We start from the raw sequence: 22,735 nt of genomic DNA on the forward strand, positions 1-22,735 counted from the left end.
AACAAAAAAATTCAAAAGCACAGGGAGTCAAAGCATTTTCTTCTCTGGAAATCTTTTCTCATAAGAGGCACAGAAAGTGGGGACCTGATAGCTGTGGAGATGGTTGAATTGATCCAATTGGTGTAAACTGAAGTAGTGCATGCTTTTAATTTGATTGGGAAAATGTGATTTATTAATAATACAGCAAATGGTGTGGAGACAGCCTTTCGTTTTCAAATATGCACTGCTGTGGTTTCACAGCACATAAACATTTATGGGGATGTAAAAGATCACGGTGCCTGAGTATTGGTCACCATGGCTGAATGGAGCAGTGCCGTCCTGCACAGGTATACCAACGGCCTGGAGGAATCAGGGTTCCGTGTGCTTATTTTATTAATTCATCAGTTGCAAGGTGGAAGATAAGAAGCTGCAGGGACTTGCCCAAATCCTATCAAATTGGAATTAAGTCCACTAAGGAGGTTCCTCTTTTCCCAGATATCTACAAGTCCCTCTCTTTTCCTTCAAGTGTTTGCTCAAATGTCACCTTCTCAATAAGGATGAAACAATCAGTCTGTTTAACATCGGATGCGTCATACTCATTCCACCTCACCTACTGGTTTCTTCTTTTTCTTCTTCCTTTTTTTTTTTAATCTTTTTTCAATAACACTTTCACCTCTAACATTCCCAGTTTGCTTATCGGGATTATTTATTGTTAATTGCTAGCTTCTCCCTGCTATAGCATTAAGTTCCACAAGGAGAGGAATCATGTCAAAGTTTCAAAATAGTAACTAGCACCAAGTAGGATGTTCAATAAATATTCTTCCTTTTTCTTTTATTTGTGATACTGAGGATGGAACCTAGGCCTTATGCACCGACACCACAGGACACCAGTCTTTCTATTTATTTGTTTTATTTATTTTGAGACAGGGTCTCAAAATTTGCTCAGGCTAGCCTAGACCCTGAAATTCTCCTGCCTCAGCCTTCTGAGTAGCAGGGATTATAGGTGTGTCCAACGACACACACCTATTTCTTTCTTGCTTAAACAAATAGCAATTTGGAATGGGGAAAAGCTCAATGGTTATGCTTTCCTTTCTATTGTTCTTGAAAATCTGGCTCCTGAAAGCTGGAACTCCTGCTCCTTTCACATGTTTGCTTTGTATCAACTATTTCAACTATATGTGACGCTTGAATCAATCTCTTCCACCAAAGGTTAGGATTCTACCATTTATAAGGTTTTTAAATAGCTAACAAATAAGTGTGGTAGGTTAATGTAGAAGCTTGAGGAAAAAACCCCAGTACTAATCGCCGAGTTTGATTGAGCAATTGTTCTGACCCCTGGAAGCAGAACTTTCCATCCCTGCAGACTGGAAGCAGCAGAATGCTTATGATTATGCTTGCTTTTACAAGTTTATCTGTAATCATCAGAGCAGGAACTGAGTGCACCAAGTCATCTTTTCTAAATTATTGGCAGCCAATGTCTCCCTTTCAAAACACAAGAGTGCTTCTGACCTAGTTAAATTCCTGCCATTCTGAACATGCTTAATAAAAAGATGCACTTTATTTTTATTTTTATTTTTTTGGTCTCTACACTCACTTGTTGCCCAGTAACCAGGAAGATGGATCCTTCCTTCCCATGTACCACTTGTCGGTAAATGTGGTCGAGGATTAAGAGCTCACTCCAGCAATTCTGAAGCAGTTTCATTTGGTCATCAACCTGTAATAGAAAAAAAGGGGCAGGCAGTTATTTACTACCTTTTTGTTTTTGCATAATTTTTCACATAAGAGAAGAAATGTAAGCAAAGAAATCTCCACCAACAGTCACTAAGGTACTGATGCTCAGAATTTACATCACTTCTCTTGAAAAATTCATATTTTCATTTAGACAAACAATTCATGGGAAATATAAATACTTATGCTAAGTATTTGTAACCAATGAGCTGCTAGGAAAAGGCACTCCATTAGGTTGGTCTAGTTAGCATTAATAGAGCTAGTAGAGTTGGCTGTGGGGGGAACAGGTGCCTGGGACTGTCCTCATATACCCCATGAGATGACCTCAGATGGCCGTATCTAAAGGTTAATACATGACACTGAGCTGGAAATCACATATAAATATTAGCAAGCTGTCAAACTGAGATGACTTATAGAGAAGAAAATTAAGATGACAGCACACTGGCTTCGGCAGATAGCGGCACACTGCCACTGTTTCCCGCCAACACTCGTTGAAAGTCCTCATCGTGCTAGAATTCATCGTGAGAGAATAATCACAAGCCTGTTCTTGGTGGTAACCTGCATCTGCTTTTATGATTTAGATGATTTCCTCACCAACTCTCTAAACTTGTTTCCTTATCCAAAAAACAGGCCAAGAACTACTCTCTCCTTTCTTTGGATCACTATGAAGATTAAAAATGCTGGCTCAGGCTGGGCTTGATGGCACTCACCTGTAATCTCAGCAGTTTTGGGAGGTACCGGAGGATTGTGAGTTCAAACCAAGCCTCGGCGAGGCGCTAAGCAACTCAGTGAAATACAAAATAGGGCTGGGGATGTGGCTCAGTGGTCAAGTGCCCCTGAGTTCAATCTCTGGTACCCCCTCTTCCAAAATGCTGGCTCATAATGGGCATTTTATGCATGCTCTGTCTTGCCCTCCAGGGAGCCTGTCTTCATTTACAATAACACATCTATATCATGTATACTCCACATACATGTCTCAATATGGGGAGCATATGAATCCATTTCCATGGCTATTTGTAAAGTTCACTCTTCCTGTTGTAATATATACCAGCCAAAAACCTTGGTGTACCCAAATCTAGTGTCCACGTTTGAATATTTACCATGCATTTATAAAAGCCAGACATGGTGGTACACATCTGTAATCCCAGTGACTTGGTAGGCTGAAGGAGGAGGATCACAAATTAAAGGCCAACCTCAGTGATTTAATGAGGCTCTTAGCTGTGTAGAGAGACCCTGTCTCAAAATAAGAAAGTAAAAGTGGCTGGGGATGTAGATCAGTTGTAAAGTGTCCCTGGGTTTACTCCCCTGTACCAAAAAGCACAAACAAAAAACACCAAGTTTGACACTTACATGTGGTATAATTTTTTAAAGAGTTTTTCTGCGTTATCTTAGATTCGACTCAGAAAACATACCCTTGAAGTTAGAACTGGTATCTTTACATTTAACATTCAGATGTGAAAATGGTGTCTTGGAAAGACCTCAGGGGCAAGCCTGAAGAATTTTCTTTCTCCTGCTCAAATTATACACTTGTTCCAAATTACATCAAGAGGTCTGAGAATTTTCTAAACCAAATTAATCTAATTCCCATTAACAAATTCATTTTAAGTAGCCATCCAATGGGACTTCAGAGAGTTGCCACTGATACATTAGCCGTGATTAGACCTCCTGGTGAACTCTGCTTCCTTAGGACCAGGACACAGTGAACACTTGAGGATAACACCGAAGCCTGAGGCCAGAGCTCTACATATTCCAGCTGTGAGGGCTTGCCCAAGCCTTGTTTTCCTGGTTAAAAATGTATAAAGTGGGTCTTGGGATGAGAAGAGGAGACAATGGTTGGAGAGCCCTCTGTGAAAGTCTACAGCAATACATAAATGAAAAACCAACAAAGGGGCCCCGCTGGAAGGCCACATGGTTCTGCTTAGAAAGAAGCAATTGCATAACTGGAGCTATCATCAAGTTCTGTGATAAGCAAACACATCCACCCCCAGGCACAACTCCCTCAGGATCATTTCAAACCAGTCTGCTCTGACCCAAAGAATTTCACTCACTCATTCACCAAGAGGCGATTGTTTTGAGAGCCACTTATGGTGCAGCTAAGGACCAGGCCCTGGGATAAAACAGTGAACAAGGCAAATACAGTTCCTGCCTTTGTGTGATTCCTCCTGTGGGGGAGGATGTCACCCAAACCCTGGTGGGTGGTTTTGCTAACAGTGCAAGTTCATGTCCTTCTGAAGAGGAAGGTCTTCAGAGCGCTGTGGGCTGTTCAGATCAGGCTCTGGGCAGCAGCAGCTTACGTGGATCTACCTAGGTTTTCTCTGCCAACGGCAGACCCAAGGAGCCACCCAGTAGTGTCCTAGCAACACACATGTCATCACACCCAAAGCAAATTCCTGGAACTGTCTCTCAGATGTGAAAGGGTGAGTTCAAAACAAAGTGCACTTTGCTTCTCTGAATTTTATTATATTCTCATCATTATCAGCATCTTATCTGGAATTTATCAGTCTATGATGGCAATTTGGTTCTGCTCATTTCCCCCTCCTGTGATATGAAGCTTTCATTATTTATTAAGCACTCTTTTTAGGGAAGCACGAAATATTGCACTTTTGAGATTATCTCTCCAGAAACAATAACTACACATGTTAATGTTGCACAGAATGGGGAGGGAACATAGACGCCAATGTCCATTTATGGACGCATAAAGGGGATTCTAGCTTAAAGACAGCAGGAAAATTTATTATCAAAATACTGTAGACAGAAAAATGAAAGAGATAGGAGACTCTGAGGGCCATGTACAGAAAGAGAAAAGGTAAGCGAACATTGAGAAGCCTATTTTTTTGGAGTTATCTCATCAAGGAGTCTTCCTCTTTGTTTTGTTTATGTTTGATGTGCCTCCCCCATCTTTCATATGTAACATGACAGAAATAGGGTAACAAAGCTCCACAATCAATGTTAAAAATGACAAGAATCTAGCTTTCCAAACTTTTAGAATGTGAGGGTACACTGCAAATCTGCATTTTCCCAGTTGCTCTGCTCTTTGGAAATTGCCAGAATGGAGGAAATTGAATCCATCTCCTTCCCATGATTAGTACTTCATTTTTTTGGTTTTATGTGCTGTGCTGTTTATGTCATTATTTCTCCCTATATATTCTCCTATAATTTCTCTGTTTTCACAAAGTACTGCAATTGTTTATCTGTCTGCCTCCCCTGAAGCTGCAGATCAAAAAGTGCCTTCCATGGTGCATGGCGATAAAAGCGGCACTTAATACATGCTTGCTAAATGATGGAACAAATGACTGGATCGCTTCCACCTTTGCCATTGTTGGCTTTTCCCCTGTCTATCACAGTCCACAATATAAACGAGCGTCTCTCTTGGTGTTTGTGGAATCATAATGCGTGCATGGCCGTGAACGAACCAGCAACTTGCTTTTGACCCTTTGCACACGTGCCCTGCAGATCCACACCCACAGCTGGCCCTTGGTAAAGACTTCTTGACTGATTGTAATTTCGACACCCCTCTTGAGCAATTGATTCCTTGTTTGAATACTCTCCGAGGAGGTTTTCCATGCCAACATTCCATTTCATTATTTTCCATAATTGATTATGTGATATTTTATGTTATCTTGAAATTGGTGAGTGGGCAACTTTGCAGGGCTGTGGATGACTTGGTTTTTATGCAGTGCTATGAATAAAAGGACAGGGTAAATACAATGGGCTTGCTCCCTCTCTCTAGATAAGAAGTGTTGGCAATTTTGAAGGTATTTTTTCTTTAGAAATCAGATTTTTAAGGTATTACAGTCAGAAGAGGAGGGAAAATAATTTACTCCTTTTAGATAAATTCTTTGGATACTAATATTGTCAATGAGCAATTTGGGGCGGCATTTGGGGAACCCAGGACGGGGACCAATGGGGTACAAATCCCATTATATATCAAAACCTCTCACTAGTAGTTTGCAATACTACCTCATATAATCCTGGGTTATTGGCTGTAATAAAAGGAAGGACTTATCTCAGGAACCTAGTTATTTATCAGAGAAACTATTTATATTGGTATTATAGACCAGAGCATAAGGAATACAAGTCTCATATTGTTATCAAGCACAACTTCCCACAACCCAGGACGTTAATCATTAGAAATATGTACTTTCTCATACCAAGAGTGGATTTAGCAAACAATTATGAGAAGAAAAATGTGTGGATCTTTCTCAGTCTCACATTCAACTTATCAAAACCTCTCTATTGCTCCCTCCTTCCATGTTGAACAGTCCAGAGACTCAGCTATTTCACTTTCCCTCTTGCAAAGCTTTTAGAAAACTGACATCATGAATCATTGCAATTAAGCTTAGACAAAGATATTTTTAGGAAAACATTCTGCTGAAATGGACTGATAGTTAAAGGGGCCATCAACCCATTTCTTGTTCAATGAGGGGTATCAAATCCTGCGTTAGAAACGTGGGGGAAACAGGTGACTAAAATATGATCTCTACCTTCAAGGAGACAGGTGCGAGTACCCCACTGGGCACAAGAAACTCACGAGCATTTTACCCTGGTCCCTTTCCTGGGGAGACTTCCAGGGGCCGGGGGGTCAGAGGAGGGCGTGATAATAGGCCTTTGCCTTGCAGAATCACTTAAACTTCTTTTCCTCTCAGGGGTTTCCCACCCTCAATGGCTCCTGCTCTTGGATCAAAGTATAATTAAAACCAAACAAAACCACAAACGAATAAACAGAAAATGATTTGAAGATTCTTCAGAATCACTACAGATGAAGTCCAGGTAGTCAATTATATTTTTCTTTCTGGCAAGAAGAACAAAAAAAAATCTCTGGAGATGGATCACTGTTTCTTTTTGTGATAATGATTACATTGGTGGGGGTATATTCAGAAACAGAGAGAGAGAAAACAAACAAAGAAATCCAAATTCACTTAACAAACCCAAAAATAATAGCTGGGTGCGGTGGTACATGCCAGTCATCTCAGCAACTTAGCAGACCAAAGCAGGAAGATCACAAGTTTGAAGCCAGCCTCAGTAACTTAGTGAGACCCTGCCTCAAAATAAAAAAGGGACTTGGGGTGCAACTTCGTGGTAGAGCATCCGTGAATTCAAGCCCTAGTACTGCAGAAAAGCAGCTCAATGTTCCATGAGAAGCCAGTTTGAGCAAGACAGACCCACCACTACTTGACTCCTTTACTGTTTTTATGAAGAACACTGATGATTATCTGAAACCTCTATAATAAACTGCTACAAAGTCCAAGAAAAAAATGATTTCACATTAGCAATGATTAAACAAGCACTAAAAACAATACGGTACAAGAGAACTAACAGCCAGTAAAACTCCCTAGTCAATTGTTGCAATTCCCAATAGATTTATAACCAGAAGTTCTTCCCTGTTCCAAAGTAACTGAAAGTGATTCCAGTGTGCTTTCCAACCAAGTTGCTGTTATTCCACAATACAAAACCCTATCTATTTTTCTGAGCTATTCTGCCCCCTTCCTATTTTTCTTGTAGAGTCACAAAGGGTCTGTCCCACCCCAGTCCCCCTGCTCCCTGCCCCAAGGATCTGAACTTTCAGACACGGAAGCAGGAGCAGGGGTTTTAACTACATGGTATCTACCTATTCTTTTCCATTCCCATCAACTCCTTTGGGATTTTTACTCATCTAGGTCAAGACCAATAGTCTCCCCCAAATCTAGGACAAAGATAGTCAATATGCTCCTCCCTCTTGTTCCGATCCATCATATATACACACTTACTAATATTACCTACTTTGCTCATGCTATTCCTCTAGACATGAACTTCTCCCAAATTCCCTAGACTTCCTTTGAAGTTCTCCAGCAAACCAGAGCTCCAGAGCAATTGCATGCTGGGAATAATTTATCAGTGGTCCTGCTGATCCTTGAGCCAAGAGTGGTCTAGGTGGTCTGGGGTGAACAGAAGCTGAGGATAGTTGCCTCTGACCATGGCAATCTGCTCTGTTTACACTGGTGTGCCACATGAATATTAGCATTTTCTATGTCTGCCAAGTCGTGAGAAAGACAAGATTTCTGTTGAAGTTTCTTTCCCATATCAACTTTCTATCCCATCACATACTAGTTCTTGAGTTAACATTGCCCATTTTCTGTTGGCAGTTTTCTCCTGACTTATTACTGCTGTTAGGAAACAGTGCTTTCAGGCACTATCTGAAAGGTTTACCTTTGGCAGCTTTCTATAGCCTAAGAGGAAGAGAGGACTCTGCACATCATGTCAACACATTTAAAAAATAATAATAAAGAAAGAAAGAATAGGGCTGGGGTGTTAGCTCAGCTGGTAGAGTGCTTGCCTTGCAAGCACAAGGCCCTGAGTTCGATCCCCAGTACCGCAAAAAAAAAAAAAAAAAAAAAGAAAGAATAAAAGCTTTAAAAACATGAACTGATTTTATATTCACAATATTTCAATGAAGCCTTATTATGGACTAATTATGACCCCTACTTTACCAGGCAGTTTCTTCTCTGGTAAAGGAGGAGCAGCAGCTGGGAAATGTGTAAGAGCTACCAGTAGGAGGAGAAGACAGAAAATGAAACAGACCAGTCCTCTACTTGAACAGCTGAATGCAGAGTCACTCAGTATAGGATGCTAGAACCTTAGACCACAGGACCCCTAAGAAAACCACTATGACACCCAGGGTACAATAAAGGGCATTCATGCCTGGGAAGGGTCCTCAGCAGCAGACTCATCAAACCCTCCATGTTAGAAGTTGGGAAGGACTGGGATGTAGTTCAGTGGTAGAATACTTGCCTAGTGTATGCAAGGCCTTTGGTTTTATTCCCAGCACCACAAAATAGAAAAAAAATATATATATATATCAGGGAATGTTTGTAATTTTGTTAAGAGACCATTCATCAAAAATTATTAAAATTTTGTTCAAAATTCAGTGCTTCCAAAGGGAAGTTTTACTTATTCAGAATGTTCATAAACATGGTATAACTACTTTCATCCAGATGTGAATGTGATATTACTTTATGTAGAAATATGTGAATGCCAAAGAGTATATTTACATAAATATGTAATAATTATATATGCATAAGACATCTTTGAAGCTTAGAGATAAGACTGAAAAGTAAATGGAAAATATAGAAAAATATATCACTAGGGTATATAATTTGGCCATTTTCTTTCAAATAGAATTATAACTGCATATTCTGAATTTATCAAACCTAAAGATAAATTTTAGCCAGCTTTTTATATTTGTCCTAAAACCTTATTTCTAAGAAGCCTCTTGCTGGAATATGAATAAATTATAAGCTAACAATAAGTTCATCCTATTTGGGGAGATCAAATAGGAATTTTCAAACAGCTATCCTGGTAGAATTTTCTTTCTCTTCAGTTACCACATATAGCCACATATAATTCTTACAGTCTGCCTATGGTGGGCAGTAAAAGGAAATGAGACTACTTTCCTTATGGCTAATGGAATCAATCACATTCCATTGCTTGAGAGTCAAAACATGAGTATATGAAAAGAGACAGCAACAAAGGAGGACTCTTCTTCCATTTGTTGAAGGTTAGCTATGTCTACACTTCCCCCCTAAGACCTGTCACTGACATGATGCTTCAGTTAGCTGGACAGGGGTGATTCCATGAGATCACAATATTTTGCGAAGTAAAGAACCATAAAATTATCATATTGATGAGCTTCATGGTCAACCCAGCCTCAGATTTTGTGAGACTGATATAAAGATTTTTTTTTTTTTTGGTATAAGGGCATGGTTAACCCAGTAGTCATTTATCTTGTCATATTATCGATATCACCACCAACAATAATTATATTACTACTGGGTTCAATGGAGGCTTGAATGAATGCATGACCTGGTCCATGTCCTCAAGGAATTTATGATTGATTTGAACAAACCAGACACACTTAGGCAGCTGATTAGTGTACCAAGTAACATACAAAGTCTTAAACTCTGTGGAACCAATAATTAGAAAATGAGGGCTGAGTAGGCAGCTCAGTGGTGGAGTACATACCTCACCAGCCTGGGGCCCCGGGTTCAATCCCAGCATAGCAAAAGAAGGGAAGAAAATGAACACATACATCAAAAAACAAAAAAAGATTTGAAATCAATTTACAACAGCCTATACATACGTGTAATATAAGATGAATAACAAAATATACAAGGAAATGGACATAAAGGGAAAAGAAAGGTAGGGAAAAAAAAAAATCAAAGACAAGACTAGGGTCAGTCCCAAGCACCCCATGCCATGCTTCAGCTGTTGGAAATGGGCTACAATTCGGTTTCCTGTAACTGGAGCCCTACCACTAACGTGATTTATGTGGCACACATGAGATAAAAATCAAGGCAGTCATTTGCAAAACAACTGCTCCGAGGACAGGACTCCTGAGAAACCTGTCAGTGGGATTTTCAAGGAGGGCTTGAGGTGATGCAGAACTCTAGGCTCCAACAACAGCCTCGCGGAGCTGCGATGCTTGGCCCTAAAGTTCCTTGTGATGCCCTTCACGTGGCAAATGTTAGGAGGAGGCAGGAGAGTTGGGCCCTAGAACACAACTTCCTGGCGGTCTATATTACTCCAGATATAAAGTGAGACAGTCCATCAGTGGAGAGAATGTATATGTCATTAATGGCAGCATCCTTTGAACACCGGGAGAGACATGGCTGTGGAGTGCAAGGTCCCCAGCTCCTGCCTGGGCATTCTCATTTATCATGTGACCTTGGGCAGTGAGTGCCAATGGGCCAGACCTCAGATGCTCTCATGGCCTCGATTTTCACCAAATGAGAGGAATGTCCACTTGTCCACCCCAGTGCCTACTACACAGCACACACCCTAGAAAAGGAGGATACGCCTCCATCTGAAGAACTAAGAAGGCAAAATACAACACGGGCTGAGTGGAGCACAGAGGAAAACACCTCAGGTAACGGAAAAGATTGATGAACTAGAAAAGAAATATTTTCAAGCTGATTAATGTGAAATATTTTCCAGTGCTTTCTCTTGCTGGGTATTGTTTCATTTATGAGGACTACCTGTTTCCTGTCCTCCCATTTAGAAATCTCCAATGTGTAATTAAAGTAATGTTCTCACGTGTCTGACCTGGCAGATAATATTCAAGTAAGGAAGGCGAATGAATTCCTTCTAAGCATGGCCCATTTTACGCTGGTTTGCTTGGGAATGTCAAGAGAGCATTTGCGAAGATGGTGATGATTTTATAATAAGGGGAATGAAGTTGGGCTTATAATTCTCATTTTCCAGACACAGCCTTAATGGTAAAGATACCACCAGCCACACGAGAATTCCAGGTGGGGAGCAGGCCCTTCATTGGGACATCTGAAGTCCTAAGTTAAGGAAGGTTCTGGTTGTACTCTATCCGTGAGATGGATATGCAATTGGGATAATGGGGTGAGCGTATTTTGGGATGGCAGGGTGGAGAAGCAGGGACAGCTGGGTAATATTCTACAGCGCATGTTCTATGTACTTTGATTCACTCGACACAACTTCTTCCTTCATAGACTGCATTTCAAAGCCTTAAAAAAAAAAAAGTGTTTAGAGGCTAAAATGTCCTTGGGTCCTTTTTGGCTGACTGTTTCAATCAGGCAGTTGGCCAAAGAAAGGAGGAAAAAACCCCAGTGGCCTAAGTATCGCTCACCAAAAATACAACTAAAATTAGGTCAGAAGTAAAGGAGAGGTCCCCAAGGACTATGTAGTGATGGGAATTCTCTGGGTACAAAGGCTCCTGGGAGGATTCCTCTGCCAGGTTCCCTTGGGATACACATGAGGACTTGTTCTTTCACATAGTTGAACTGCTCCCCTACCCCCACCCCATCAGGTCACAGTGCTAAGTATAGGTCAGTCTCTGCCTTCAGAGATCCAGAGAAATGGACTCACAGAAAGTGGTGGCAACTGAGCAGAGCCCAAGGAATCAAAAGCTGGCCTCAAAGTGCAGAAAGTTTATTTCCAGGTAAACCAAACGATTTTTGCATTGTGAAGTTTCTCAATAGCATACATTAAGAAATTTCATCCCAGTGCTTAAAACACTGTGTGTTAATACTAATAGTTCTTAGCAAACATCCTGTTTCTCTCTGGCACTGTGAATGGCCTCCCTTCTCATTACCTGGATGGAGGAAGACCCCACCCCTATATTTCTACATGCTGAATCAACCCCTAGTTCACAGGAGGTGCTTAATCAGTATTTGTTTGCTCATTGCTGAAACGCTCTAGTAGCTACTTTTAGTGCAACGACTTCATTTCACAGAAGAGGATACTTGGGGTGGGTAGCCTGTGGATGGGAATCCAGGTGTTCTGAATCCTAGCCCAGAATTCTTTATTCTGTCATTTGGATTTAGGAATAAAGAGCAATCTTTGTATTTTTTTTTTCAATTTTTAAATATAATTGTTATGGTTGAGATCATAAGTCTCCCTCAAAGGCTCATGTGTTGAAGGATTGGTTCCCAGCTGATGGCACTACAGGCAGGTGGTGGAATCTTCAAGGGTTGCTTTGCTTCCTGGCCACCACGAGTGACACACACTCCTGTGGCCACGTGGTACTGCCTCATCACAGGCCCCACAGCGACTGGGCCAAACAAATCTTTCCTCCTTTGAAGTTGATGAACTCATTTATTTTGTCACAGAAACAGAAAGCTAATACAATGCTGTCCGGATTTCTTTCCTACAAAGAATTGCATTAATGGTAATTTAATCTATTTCGAATATAAGGAAATTTGCCATTTGGGAAAAAAGAGGGTCCTCTGTCAGACTACAAAATACAAATCCATAGATATCAAATAATAGAACTTGGGATTATTTGGAAATAAAATCTTGATAGAGATACTCTTCTTATTTGGGGTAAAACTGTGAAGGTGACTCGGGATGGGAAACTAGTATTTCCTTCACCCCAGATGGATGGGTTTTGTGCTCCAACTGAGGAAGGAATGAGATTCTCCTGCGTACAACAGAATCAGGATGGAGAAGCAGTCTAGAAACAAAAGGTTACACTGTCTTCAAAATTTTGAAAATCCACAAATTAATTGCATGGTGTGACATGATTGACTAGGTTCTTCTCTCAAAATATTTAGGCAAATAGTAGTTCAATGTGATCCTGGGATCTTTTGCCTTTTTGCAAAACTTCGATCTAGGCAAACCTGCCTCCACCTTGGGTTTCACACTCTTTCTTCAGGTGAAATGTAAAGTGAAGGAAATGAACCCAGGAGAAGCCTAGAGAGTGCAGGGCTTCCATTGCTGGGCGCAGCCCTGGGCTTGGGTGAAAGGGCTTCAAGGGTGAAGAGGAAACACATCCCAAGGGGACTGCAGCCATTGCCTCCCGATAGCCAAGTGTCTCTTGGAAACCACATCTGAGAGTTAGAGGACTCAGAGTGTACTTGGACAAATTTGAATTTGGAATCCATCCTTTTTTAGAAAATGGAAAATGTTTGGCTTGTTGGCTTGTTTCTGACTCATTTCTAGAATTCACATGGTCCATTACTTCAAGGGAAGAGTGCACAAAGTCTTATTAGCTGGATTCACCATGCCACCACCTCCTTAATGTTTCTGCCACTGGATAATCATGTCTATATAGGAGTGGCAGTGAACTCTGGCGAAGGAGAAGGTGTGTAGTGTGTGTGTGTGTGTGTGTGTGTGTGTGTGTTTGTGCTGGGTCCTAAAGAGAGCAGTGAGTAGATACTTTGTAATGAAGATATGAACTTTGCATTAGTAACATCAATATGTTCCACGTTAAAGCCATCTGCCTGAATTTGGATTAATTTAATCTCTATTTGGAAACACACTTGATTTATATAAACTACAGAAGAAAACTAACACTGCCGATAGCAGAAAAGCAAACTATGTCTACTAAAATCTTTTCTCTAAGTGATAAACAAGTACAAGATCCTAACACTAGGAACCTTAGTGAGGACAAGACATCTACCCTGTGGCTGGGTGTGGTGGCACATGCCTATAATCCCAGAGACTCCTGAAGCTGAGGCAGGAGCGTCACAAGTTTGAGGTCAGCCTCAGCAATTCATTGTGGTCCTCAGGAACTTACTGAGGCCCTGTCTCAAAAAATTAAAAGGAAATAAAAAGACAGAGAAAAAAGTAAAAGTTTAAAAGGCTGAGAATGTGGCTCAGTGGCAGATTGCCCTGGGGTTTGATCTTCAGTACCAAAAGAAGGAAAGAAAAAGAAAAAGAAAACAAGAAAAGAAACATCCGCCCCTGGTGGAATGCTCAGGCTCAGAAAGAGATCCATCTCCATTCACACATGAGCTGAGTAGTTCAAGGAGGGATGTGCCAATGAGCTCTCAGATCAATATGGTGAAGTATGGAGATTGATCTCATCCCAGAGTGAGTACATTAACGAGCTCCTCTTTGTGACCTTTGCCCGGTAGTACAAATTAGACTCCACCACAAACCACATTTTTTAATGGAGACCTTTGGTCTTTGCTCCTTTTTAATAAAGCACACTGCAGACAGACCTCAAAGATGACTACCAAAACATATAGCATGTCATTTTTAGAAACTAGGAGGTCTTGCAGAATTAGTATATAATGTCTGAAGTTATAGATAAGGTAATATTGATATGGGTTTTAAAGCATATTATTTTAAAGCATATTATTTTAATATAAAGTCTATTATTTTAAAAAGTATTTTTGGTCTTGTATAATAAAGATGCTGAATGATTCTGAGCAGGAACTCCTACTAGTGGCTTTATCTAATTCTCTCAAAAAAGTTCAGAGAGAAGCAACTGTATTCAAGATTCTTGCTCCTCAAACTTTAACGCAACTATAATTGACTCAGGGGCCTTGTTCAAATGTGCGCTGTGACTCAGCAGGTCAAAGACTGTGACTCTGCAGGTCTAACAAGGTGACCTTGCAGCAGAGCTGACAGTCACATGTGACGCTGAACAAAAAGTTCCAGAAAACTGCAGCCAATAGATGCCCTCTTCCCACATGTGCAAGCGTGAGCAGAGTCTCACATGCGCACTCACACGTCAAAGTTTTAAGCACAAGAATGGCATGAGACCCATATGCCGAGAAGCATGTACCCACATGGCCAAGGGTAGGAGCTATGGACTCAGATAGGCCTGATGCAAACCCAGCTCCCCTCATGGGCAACAGAGCAGTATGAACTTGGTCAAATGATCTAACTCCCTGAGCCTTAGTCTATGCCACTTTGGTCGAATTCTAATTAATATTGATGTCCCCCCACTTGTGGTTAGGGTTAATTGAGGTACTGTATAAATAGAACATAAAACAGGGCTTGGGGGTCAATAAATAACAGCCTTTATCAGTGAACATCACTGTTCTTCCATCAAAGTCAGAACTAGCTCCTAACCCCTAGCTCAATCAAACAGGAGAGAGAAAATAAGAACCCAATGCAAAATGCTAATAAACAGAGCCACAGCTCCAGGCTTTGGTGTGAATTTGACCATGCTGCTAGCTCTCTTACTTCTCTTAGGGGCTAACTGGAAAGAAACTGCAGCTGTCATTCAGGCCCAGAGGGACCTTGCCTTCAGGGAGATGGTTACTATGGGACCTTCTGTCCCTTAAAGGCAATTGAAGGCAGGGTGGTACCAGAGCAGACAAGCAGCCAGGGACTCCGGAACGTCTATCATGCTCCACAGGGCCTTGTGTATGTGTGCATGTGAGCACAGATGAGGAGGAGGCCGGGGGGACAGGTAGGGAAAAGCTGTACCTGTTTGTCAGTGACCTACACACATACCAATGCTGTTTCCCAGAGCCACCCCTGGCCTTAGTGAGGCTCCCAGCCCCACAGAAAAACAGCCTCGGCACCACTGGCAGAAAAATCCTGACTCTGAGAAGGGCTGCTATTCCCCTGGGGTTCTCTCACCACTCCACTTACTTGCTGACCTAAAAATTCCAGTTTGGGGGCCTGGGTATGTAGATCAGTGGTCGAGTGCTTCCCTAGGATGCACCAGGCCCTGGGTGTATTGGGGAGTATGGGGGGGGGGGGGTGGAGAAGGTTGGTTCTAGTTATTCAGTTTGCATCAGATTTGAATCCCTATGGAAGAACAGATAATGCCACAAGAGTGATAATATTTAAATCAGTGGTTTTACAAGTGTGGTCAGGGGTCTAAGAGGTTAAAACTATTTTCTCAATTATACCAAGATGTTATTTGCTCTCTTGACCCTCCACCTCTCAGGAGTATAGAGAGGCCAAGAGATGCAATGACATCATCACTCTGGAAGCAGACAGAATGTATGCTTGTGAATTCTTGTGTTTTAACGATTTCTCTGTTATAACTCCTAATTCATTAATATTGATAGGCAAAACTCACATTGAGGTTGGGGGTGTCACTTGGTGGTAGAGCAGGTGAGTGAGGCCCTGGGTTCCATCCCAAGTGCTTCCAAAAACACTTTTAAAAACCTTGCACAAATTAAAGGTGTTTGGGGTCCATCATTTTCAAGAGCGCAAAGTGTCCTGACTCCAAAAGTATTGAGATCCACTGCTTTATATCCATACCAAGCATTTCCACATTATCATAAATGAATTTTGGAAAGTTAAAAATTTGGTGTAGTAATCACTGAGTTCAGATCTCTGTGCTAGAGCTTGGGACAGGAAACAGTAATTAGTAAGGAGTGAGAAAGAGTTAGGAAGACGGACAGACAAGTAGCAGCAAACAGAGAAAGAGTATAATGGTGATCATCAGATGTTCCAGATTCTGACAGCCAGTAGTTCCACGACTACATTTAGACTTATCAATTCAATGGTTTTGAGTCTGGTTGGAGTAAGGGTTAGAAGATGATGAGAGAATACCAGGCTGGGGAGTTTTTACTTCTCCGTAAGCAATGGAAAGCTGGAATGATATTCAGATAGGAATTTGGGGCTATGGAGAAAGAAAGGTACTCTGAGCCCCTAAAGAGAAACACCCCGTCTGGAGCGGTGTGCACACCTGCATCCAAGTTACTCCAGAGGCTCAAGTAGGAGGACTGCAAGTTAAAGTGGGAGGTCGGCCCAAGCACTTCAAGAAACCCTGTCTCAAAATAAAAAGTGCCCGTGGGTTCAAGCTCCACACTGAGGAACACCCGTGAACCACTGGAATACAAAACCAGCATCTCCCCCCACGGCACAACCCACCCCACGGTCTTGTGCCCCTGTCCCTGCCCAGAGAAAGTAACATGATGTGAGAACAATGCACAAGCGTAAGGAATACTGGCATCTAATTGTGCAGCCACCACACTCTGGCTCCACCGCTAGCTGGGCCCCAGCTGCTATCCCTCTATAAATATGAACACCTCTCACCAAGGGGCTGCTTCTCACTATAAAGAAAACCCATGCTCACTCTCTTCCCTTCAAGAGCATAATTCTTGCTTTCCTAACTAAATCTCAGGTCTGGCCTATCCTTAGATTCCTTTCTGTGACATTTGTTGAGACCCACTTGTCCTGAGTTGACATCTCCCTCCTGAAACTCCTCAGACCCTCCTCTGGTGACAGTATGATGAAATCAGAAAATCCAGGACACTAACTAGAGAGAGTAGAGTATGGGAGTATGTAAAAGAAAAAAAAAATCGGAGGGAGAAAGGAGGCTTCCTGGAAGAGATGAACACTGATGTATTTAGCAAGTGATCCAAAATGTTAAAGGGAAGGCATAACTGTGTTTGTAGGTGACGTCACTAAGAGGAATGGGAGAGTGACAAGGAAAGGGAACCAATGGCAGAAACTTAGAGAAAAAGATTGTTTAAGAGGAGTTAGGGAAGAGGCTGAGGCAGGTGGATCACAAGTTCGAAGCCAGCCTCAGCAACTTGGTGAGGCCCTGAGCAACTTAGTGAGACCCTGTCTCTAAATAAAATATGAAAAAGGGCTGGGGATGTGACTCAATGGTTAAGTGCCCCTGGGTTCGATCCCTCGTATTGAGGGGAGGGGGAAAAAAAAAAAAAAAAAAAAAGAAAGGAAAAAAAAGAGTTAGGGAGACAAAGGGAAAAGAACCCCAGAGCGGGAGTAGGGGATCAGAAAATACTGATGTACTCCAGAAAGCAGTTTGGGGATACAGTGATGGCCAGGGATGTAAAATGGAGAGGGAGGGTGAAGCTGGGAAGACGTGGCCAAGGCACTGGTGATGTTCAAGGTGGGAGCAGCCTTTTGGCTGCCAGCTGAGAACTCTACTCTCAGGGGTGGCTGTGGAGACACCGAGGCGGGGGTGGGGTGCCAGGAGCAGAAAAGGCAGGGAGGTGACAGACGGGGCGGCTGGGTAAGAAGGTGCTGTGCTGAGGTTTGCTTTTAAGAGGAGTTTTGCACACACATGTGGACTGATGAGAGCCAGGAGAGCAGGAAAAGATCATTTAAAAGATCAGCAATGGAAGAAAAAGCAGACACTAGAGGCAGCAGAACAGGAACCGCAGGGAGAGAAGCGGAAGAAAAGACCCCTCAAAGTCCACAAGAAGGGATTCTGAACTGGAGGTGCAGACACAGCCTCTGCTGACAGGAGGCTTTTGTGTGAAGTGTGTGCATATGTGTGCGTTAGCACAGCAGTGTGTGTGGCTGTGTGGGGCAGAGCCGTTTGTGGGGGTGTACCCCCACAAGAGGAAGGGGGTGCCTATGCCTACTACAGGTGGACAGAGGTCAGAGCAAAAAGGCAGACATCTGTAATAAAGGCCCGACAGCTGTTTCAAAGGCAAATTTGCCCTTTGTTTGTGTGGCCCCAATTTTAACCAAGGTCAGGGTTACACAGAAAGAAAGGATTGACTTTGGTAAGATTTTACCCTCTAGTAGGGAACTTCTATTATTGCACTCATCATATTGTAATGCAATTAGGTGAGCTTTTTAGTTCTAAAAAAGTTTCCGGAAGTCATTCTGTCTCCACCCTTAAACCTTTCCATTAATAATAGACTTAATTATTTGGCATAAATAAGGCTTGTTTGGCATACTAATAAAAGGCAGGCTGAAAGTCACTTAACAGTAAATGAGTCATATTGGACTGTCCGGGCTCTTCGTTTGTTCCACCCTAACCCTAATCAGCATTTCAGTATCTTTACCTAGTAGTTAGATAGAGTGACAGACTCACAAACTACTCAGGAGTTAAAATGCCACTCCTTTCTCTCCTTCCTCTGTGCTTCAGAGGTGACTAGGGACAAAACAGGGCTTAATTTACTTCAGACTCAATAGAAATAGGTGAGTTACACAGACTTATAATGTCTCAGAGTTCTGTTTAACTCTAGAGGAAATAGCAAATACACATGAATACACATATTCGTTAGCCTGGACAATAAATGGTAGTGATTAGCACATGTTGCTTTATATTGACTTTGTGAAATGTAATTCTTGCTTTGGTAATGCCAAGATACAAGTTTAGGAATAGCATTCTAGCATATTCCCCCACAAAAATAGCACTGGATCTCATAATTTTATACAGATGTACCTGCCGCTTTGAGGATGGAGACCATTTCTGATTCATTTCTGTGTCCTCAGATTCTAACACTGCTCATTCTACAAGTAAATTGTACGCCACCCCTATTGTAGAGGCAAGGACACTCAAGTGGAGAGTTAAGTCACGTTCCTAGGAGCATGTGGCAATCTGGGACTTGAGGTCAAGTCTGTTCCACTCCAAATCCACCTAATCTCTACATCAGGAGGCCTCAGCTGTGATAAGAGAGAAGTGACTGTCTATCCAGGACCCTGTGCCAAGCCTAAGCATTTACTGAATGAATCAAATAAGCACTGGGGACAGTTAAGCATGGATGCAGGAAGGAGGAAGCTGACAATCCTTGAATATATACCATCTCACTTAATACCCAGTACATTTCTGACAGTTTAGCACCCTGTTCCTACAGCTGAGGAAACTCTGGAAGAGCTAAGCTGATGACATTCAGCTGGGAAAGGTGAGTGGCCATTGCTGAATGTCCTCCTCCATCCCCAGTAGGCAGAAGCACTAGGGACCCATCAGCAGGAACGTTCCCTAGACTGGTTGTCCCTAAGGGCAAATTCTCCTAGACTTCTGTCTGCTTCTCATTTTCAACCATTTGATCTCAGAGAAGGCAGCTCAGAATGTGGCCTGATGACAATTTTAACTTGATTTTTAGCCGTGTTCAACCACAGTATTATTTTGTGCCTAGAAATCCTGGTTTCCCTTCATTCAGTGCTTCTGTTTTCCCATTACACTTTATATTTATGGAAGGTGTACACTCTGATACTGTGTTTTTGTTAAGCCAAAAATGTTTATTGTTCTCGTATTATCAAATCAATGAAGCAGAGAGAGGTTACTAGGAAGGGATTAATGCGCTGTTAAAGAAATTGGATGATATACCTTGTTATTCACTAAGAGCGATGGCAGATCTATGAGGTTTACACAAACAAGAGCTTTGTGAGTTTATCTGAAAGCCCACATAATGGGCCTCATTTAGCTATAACATGGAAGAATATTCTTAGATATTCTATCAAGCTTTAAAACCTGCTTATTCACATGATTTCCACCAACCATGATCAGTTCACTTACATGAAGTACAAAGTATCACCTTATCTTCTAAAACCTATTCATTTCTCCTTAAATCATTATTGCTCACTTTCCCCTTAACTCTGAGCTTCAGAAAACTACTAAGATAACCCTTGAGCATATGCAGAAATGCACTTGAACTCACCATATACAACACATGGGGAAAATGGTAAGATCTCTTGAGGGTTTATAGAGGGAGAGCAGAGACATCCACTACCTGCACATCCTAGGCTGTGCTGGTTTTCCCAATGCTGTGGATTACCATCAATACAAATGCTTAAAGATTTAGGAACTGTGTGCGACACATCTGGAATCCCACCTACTCAGGAGCTAAGACAGGAGGAATCCAAGTTTGAGGCCAGCCTGGGCAACTTAGTGAGACCTGTGTCAAAAAATAAAAAGGACTGGGGGTATGGCTCAATAGTAGAGATCCTCTGGGTTCAATCCCCAGAAGGGCAAAGAATTTAAATAAATAAATAAATAAATAAATAAGGATTTGTAATAGGCACAGTGGTGGACATCAGCAATTCTAGCTACTTGGGAGGCCAAGGCAGGAGGGTTTCAGTTTGAGGCCAGCCTTGGCAATTTATTAGTGTGATCTGGTCTCAAAATAAAAAATAGAAAAGAGACTGGCATATAGCTCAGTGGTAGAGAGCACCTGTATTTAATCCCCAGTATTACAAATAAATAAAGATTTATTATCATGAATATGTATAATTTTGCCCAGGCATAGTGTGGCACATCTCTAATCCCAGAAATTTGGGAGGTTGAGGCAGGAGTATCACCACGTTCGCGGCCAGCCTTAGCACCTTAATGAGATCCTCAGCAACTTAGACTCTGTCTCAAAATAAAAACACAAAAAGGACTCAGGATGTAGCAGAGTGGTAGAGCACCCCTGGATTCAATCTCTAGTACCAAATAAATAAATAAATGCACAAATTTTCTCTATACTCTTCATGTGGAATATTTAAGTCCAAAAATGATACCTGGCACATAATTGATAGCTGATAAATATTTAATCCTATGATCAAAAATATCTGACCAACCCTATCGTAACTAAACTATAAAACATGTAAGAAAATCTGGACTTCATATTGCTTAGTAGGTCCTTGTGACGTAAGAACCCATAAAGAATACATGACTCAATTTTTTATTATCCAGTGACAATTAGGAGGTTTTTCAGGAATCCTTTGAAGGCATTAAAATTCTTATCTCACCATTTGAATGGGTTAAAAAATTATGTATGTTCTCATATTTAATTTATGGATTACTTAAAAGTATTAGGAGAACTGAGAGGAAATGTCAATTGAGCTTTGTATTGAGAATTACTGGGATAACAAATAACATTGTTACTTGTTAAGAGACAACTGGAATTAATTCCTTTCATTTTGATTTTGTTTTGCCATGTTGGGAATTGAACACAGGCCTTGCACATGCAAAGATAGCACTCTTCCACTGAGGTCCATACCCAGCCTTTTTTAAATTTTATTTGAGACAGGGTCTCATTAAAAGGCATTCATTCTTTTGGATAAAATGAATTGATTTGATTTTAGAGATATAGTAAGTTGAACTATTGTATGATTTATTTAATGAATTTCTTATTCTGCCCCTCCTACATTTGTCCATAAACCAACAAAAATGAAATTGCTTATTTCATTGATAAAATGCAGTAAGGTCCTAACACTGTTTTACACTGTTGATTAACATCTGTGACCTATTGTCTCATTTAAACTGGTTATTAGAAATCCCAGTTCTGTGAAACTTTTCTGGCAGAAAAATTTTTGACTATTTAACCTTTAAAAATCCAAATTTCAATCCAAATTGTTGAGAAGGAAAAACTCAGAGGTAAATAGTCTACATTTAATTTTTCACTGTTTATGTTTCAAGGGTTCCCCTAATTTCATAGCAGATAAACAAACAAACAAACAAATGCTGAGTACCTTGTTTAGATTAAAAACAGATTAATAAATGTAAAAGCTTCGTAGGTTCATAGTCAGTATTTTCAGGGTTTATGTTGAGAAGCTGACAACTAGTTATAAAAGCCTGGCTGGACTAATCAATTATTCAGATCAACGTTAGGTACCCATTACATACAGAATCATGGGAATTGTGTCTCTGCAGTATTATATTAAAATCATGAGTCTAAATACTCTTAATGTGGAATGTGAAGACAACCAGTCTTAATATTACATTAAGACTCATTCCAAACAATGAATTGACTTTTGTGTCTATTATTGAGACCCTTTTTGTTTCAGTTTGATTTCTATTGTGTGTGTGTGTGTGTGTGTGTGTGTGTGTGTGTGTGTGTAATTTTTAATTTTTGTGGTGCTAGGGATGGAACCCAGGGACTCACACATGCTACCAGAACACTCTACCACTGAGTGAACCCCTAGCCCTACTTTGTATTTTAAAAATAAAAATTATGTCCTGTGGTACAAAACATCTAATGTGATTCTCATAACATAAACAACCACGAAAAACATTCTTCTTTCAGGAGCTTTTAGAATTGCATAGACAGATTTAGACATAATTTCTAGATTGTAAACAAATTGATCTTTTAGAAAGTGCATCTATTGTATGCAAGTATATTTCCCCCTAATCCAGGGA

General features: G+C 41.1%; 1 protein-coding gene across 3 annotated transcripts in view; it reads right to left on the reverse strand.

Moving 5' to 3' along the window:
- Nr5a2 (nuclear receptor subfamily 5 group A member 2) overlaps nucleotides 1–22,735 on the reverse strand; it is a 131,315-nt gene that overhangs the window by 54,792 nt on the left and 53,788 nt on the right. For all 3 annotated transcript variants that reach the window (XM_047521789.1, XM_047521788.1, XM_047521787.1), the window contains one exon: nucleotides 1,574–1,693. In XM_047521789.1, coding sequence (XP_047377745.1) covers nucleotides 1,574–1,693 — 120 coding nt within the window. The remainder of the gene's footprint in view (nucleotides 1–1,573; nucleotides 1,694–22,735) is intronic.

The sequence above is a fragment of the Sciurus carolinensis genome, chromosome 12 (genome assembly GCF_902686445.1).
Source record: "Sciurus carolinensis chromosome 12, mSciCar1.2, whole genome shotgun sequence".
Classification (NCBI taxonomy): domain Eukaryota; kingdom Metazoa; phylum Chordata; class Mammalia; order Rodentia; family Sciuridae; genus Sciurus; species Sciurus carolinensis.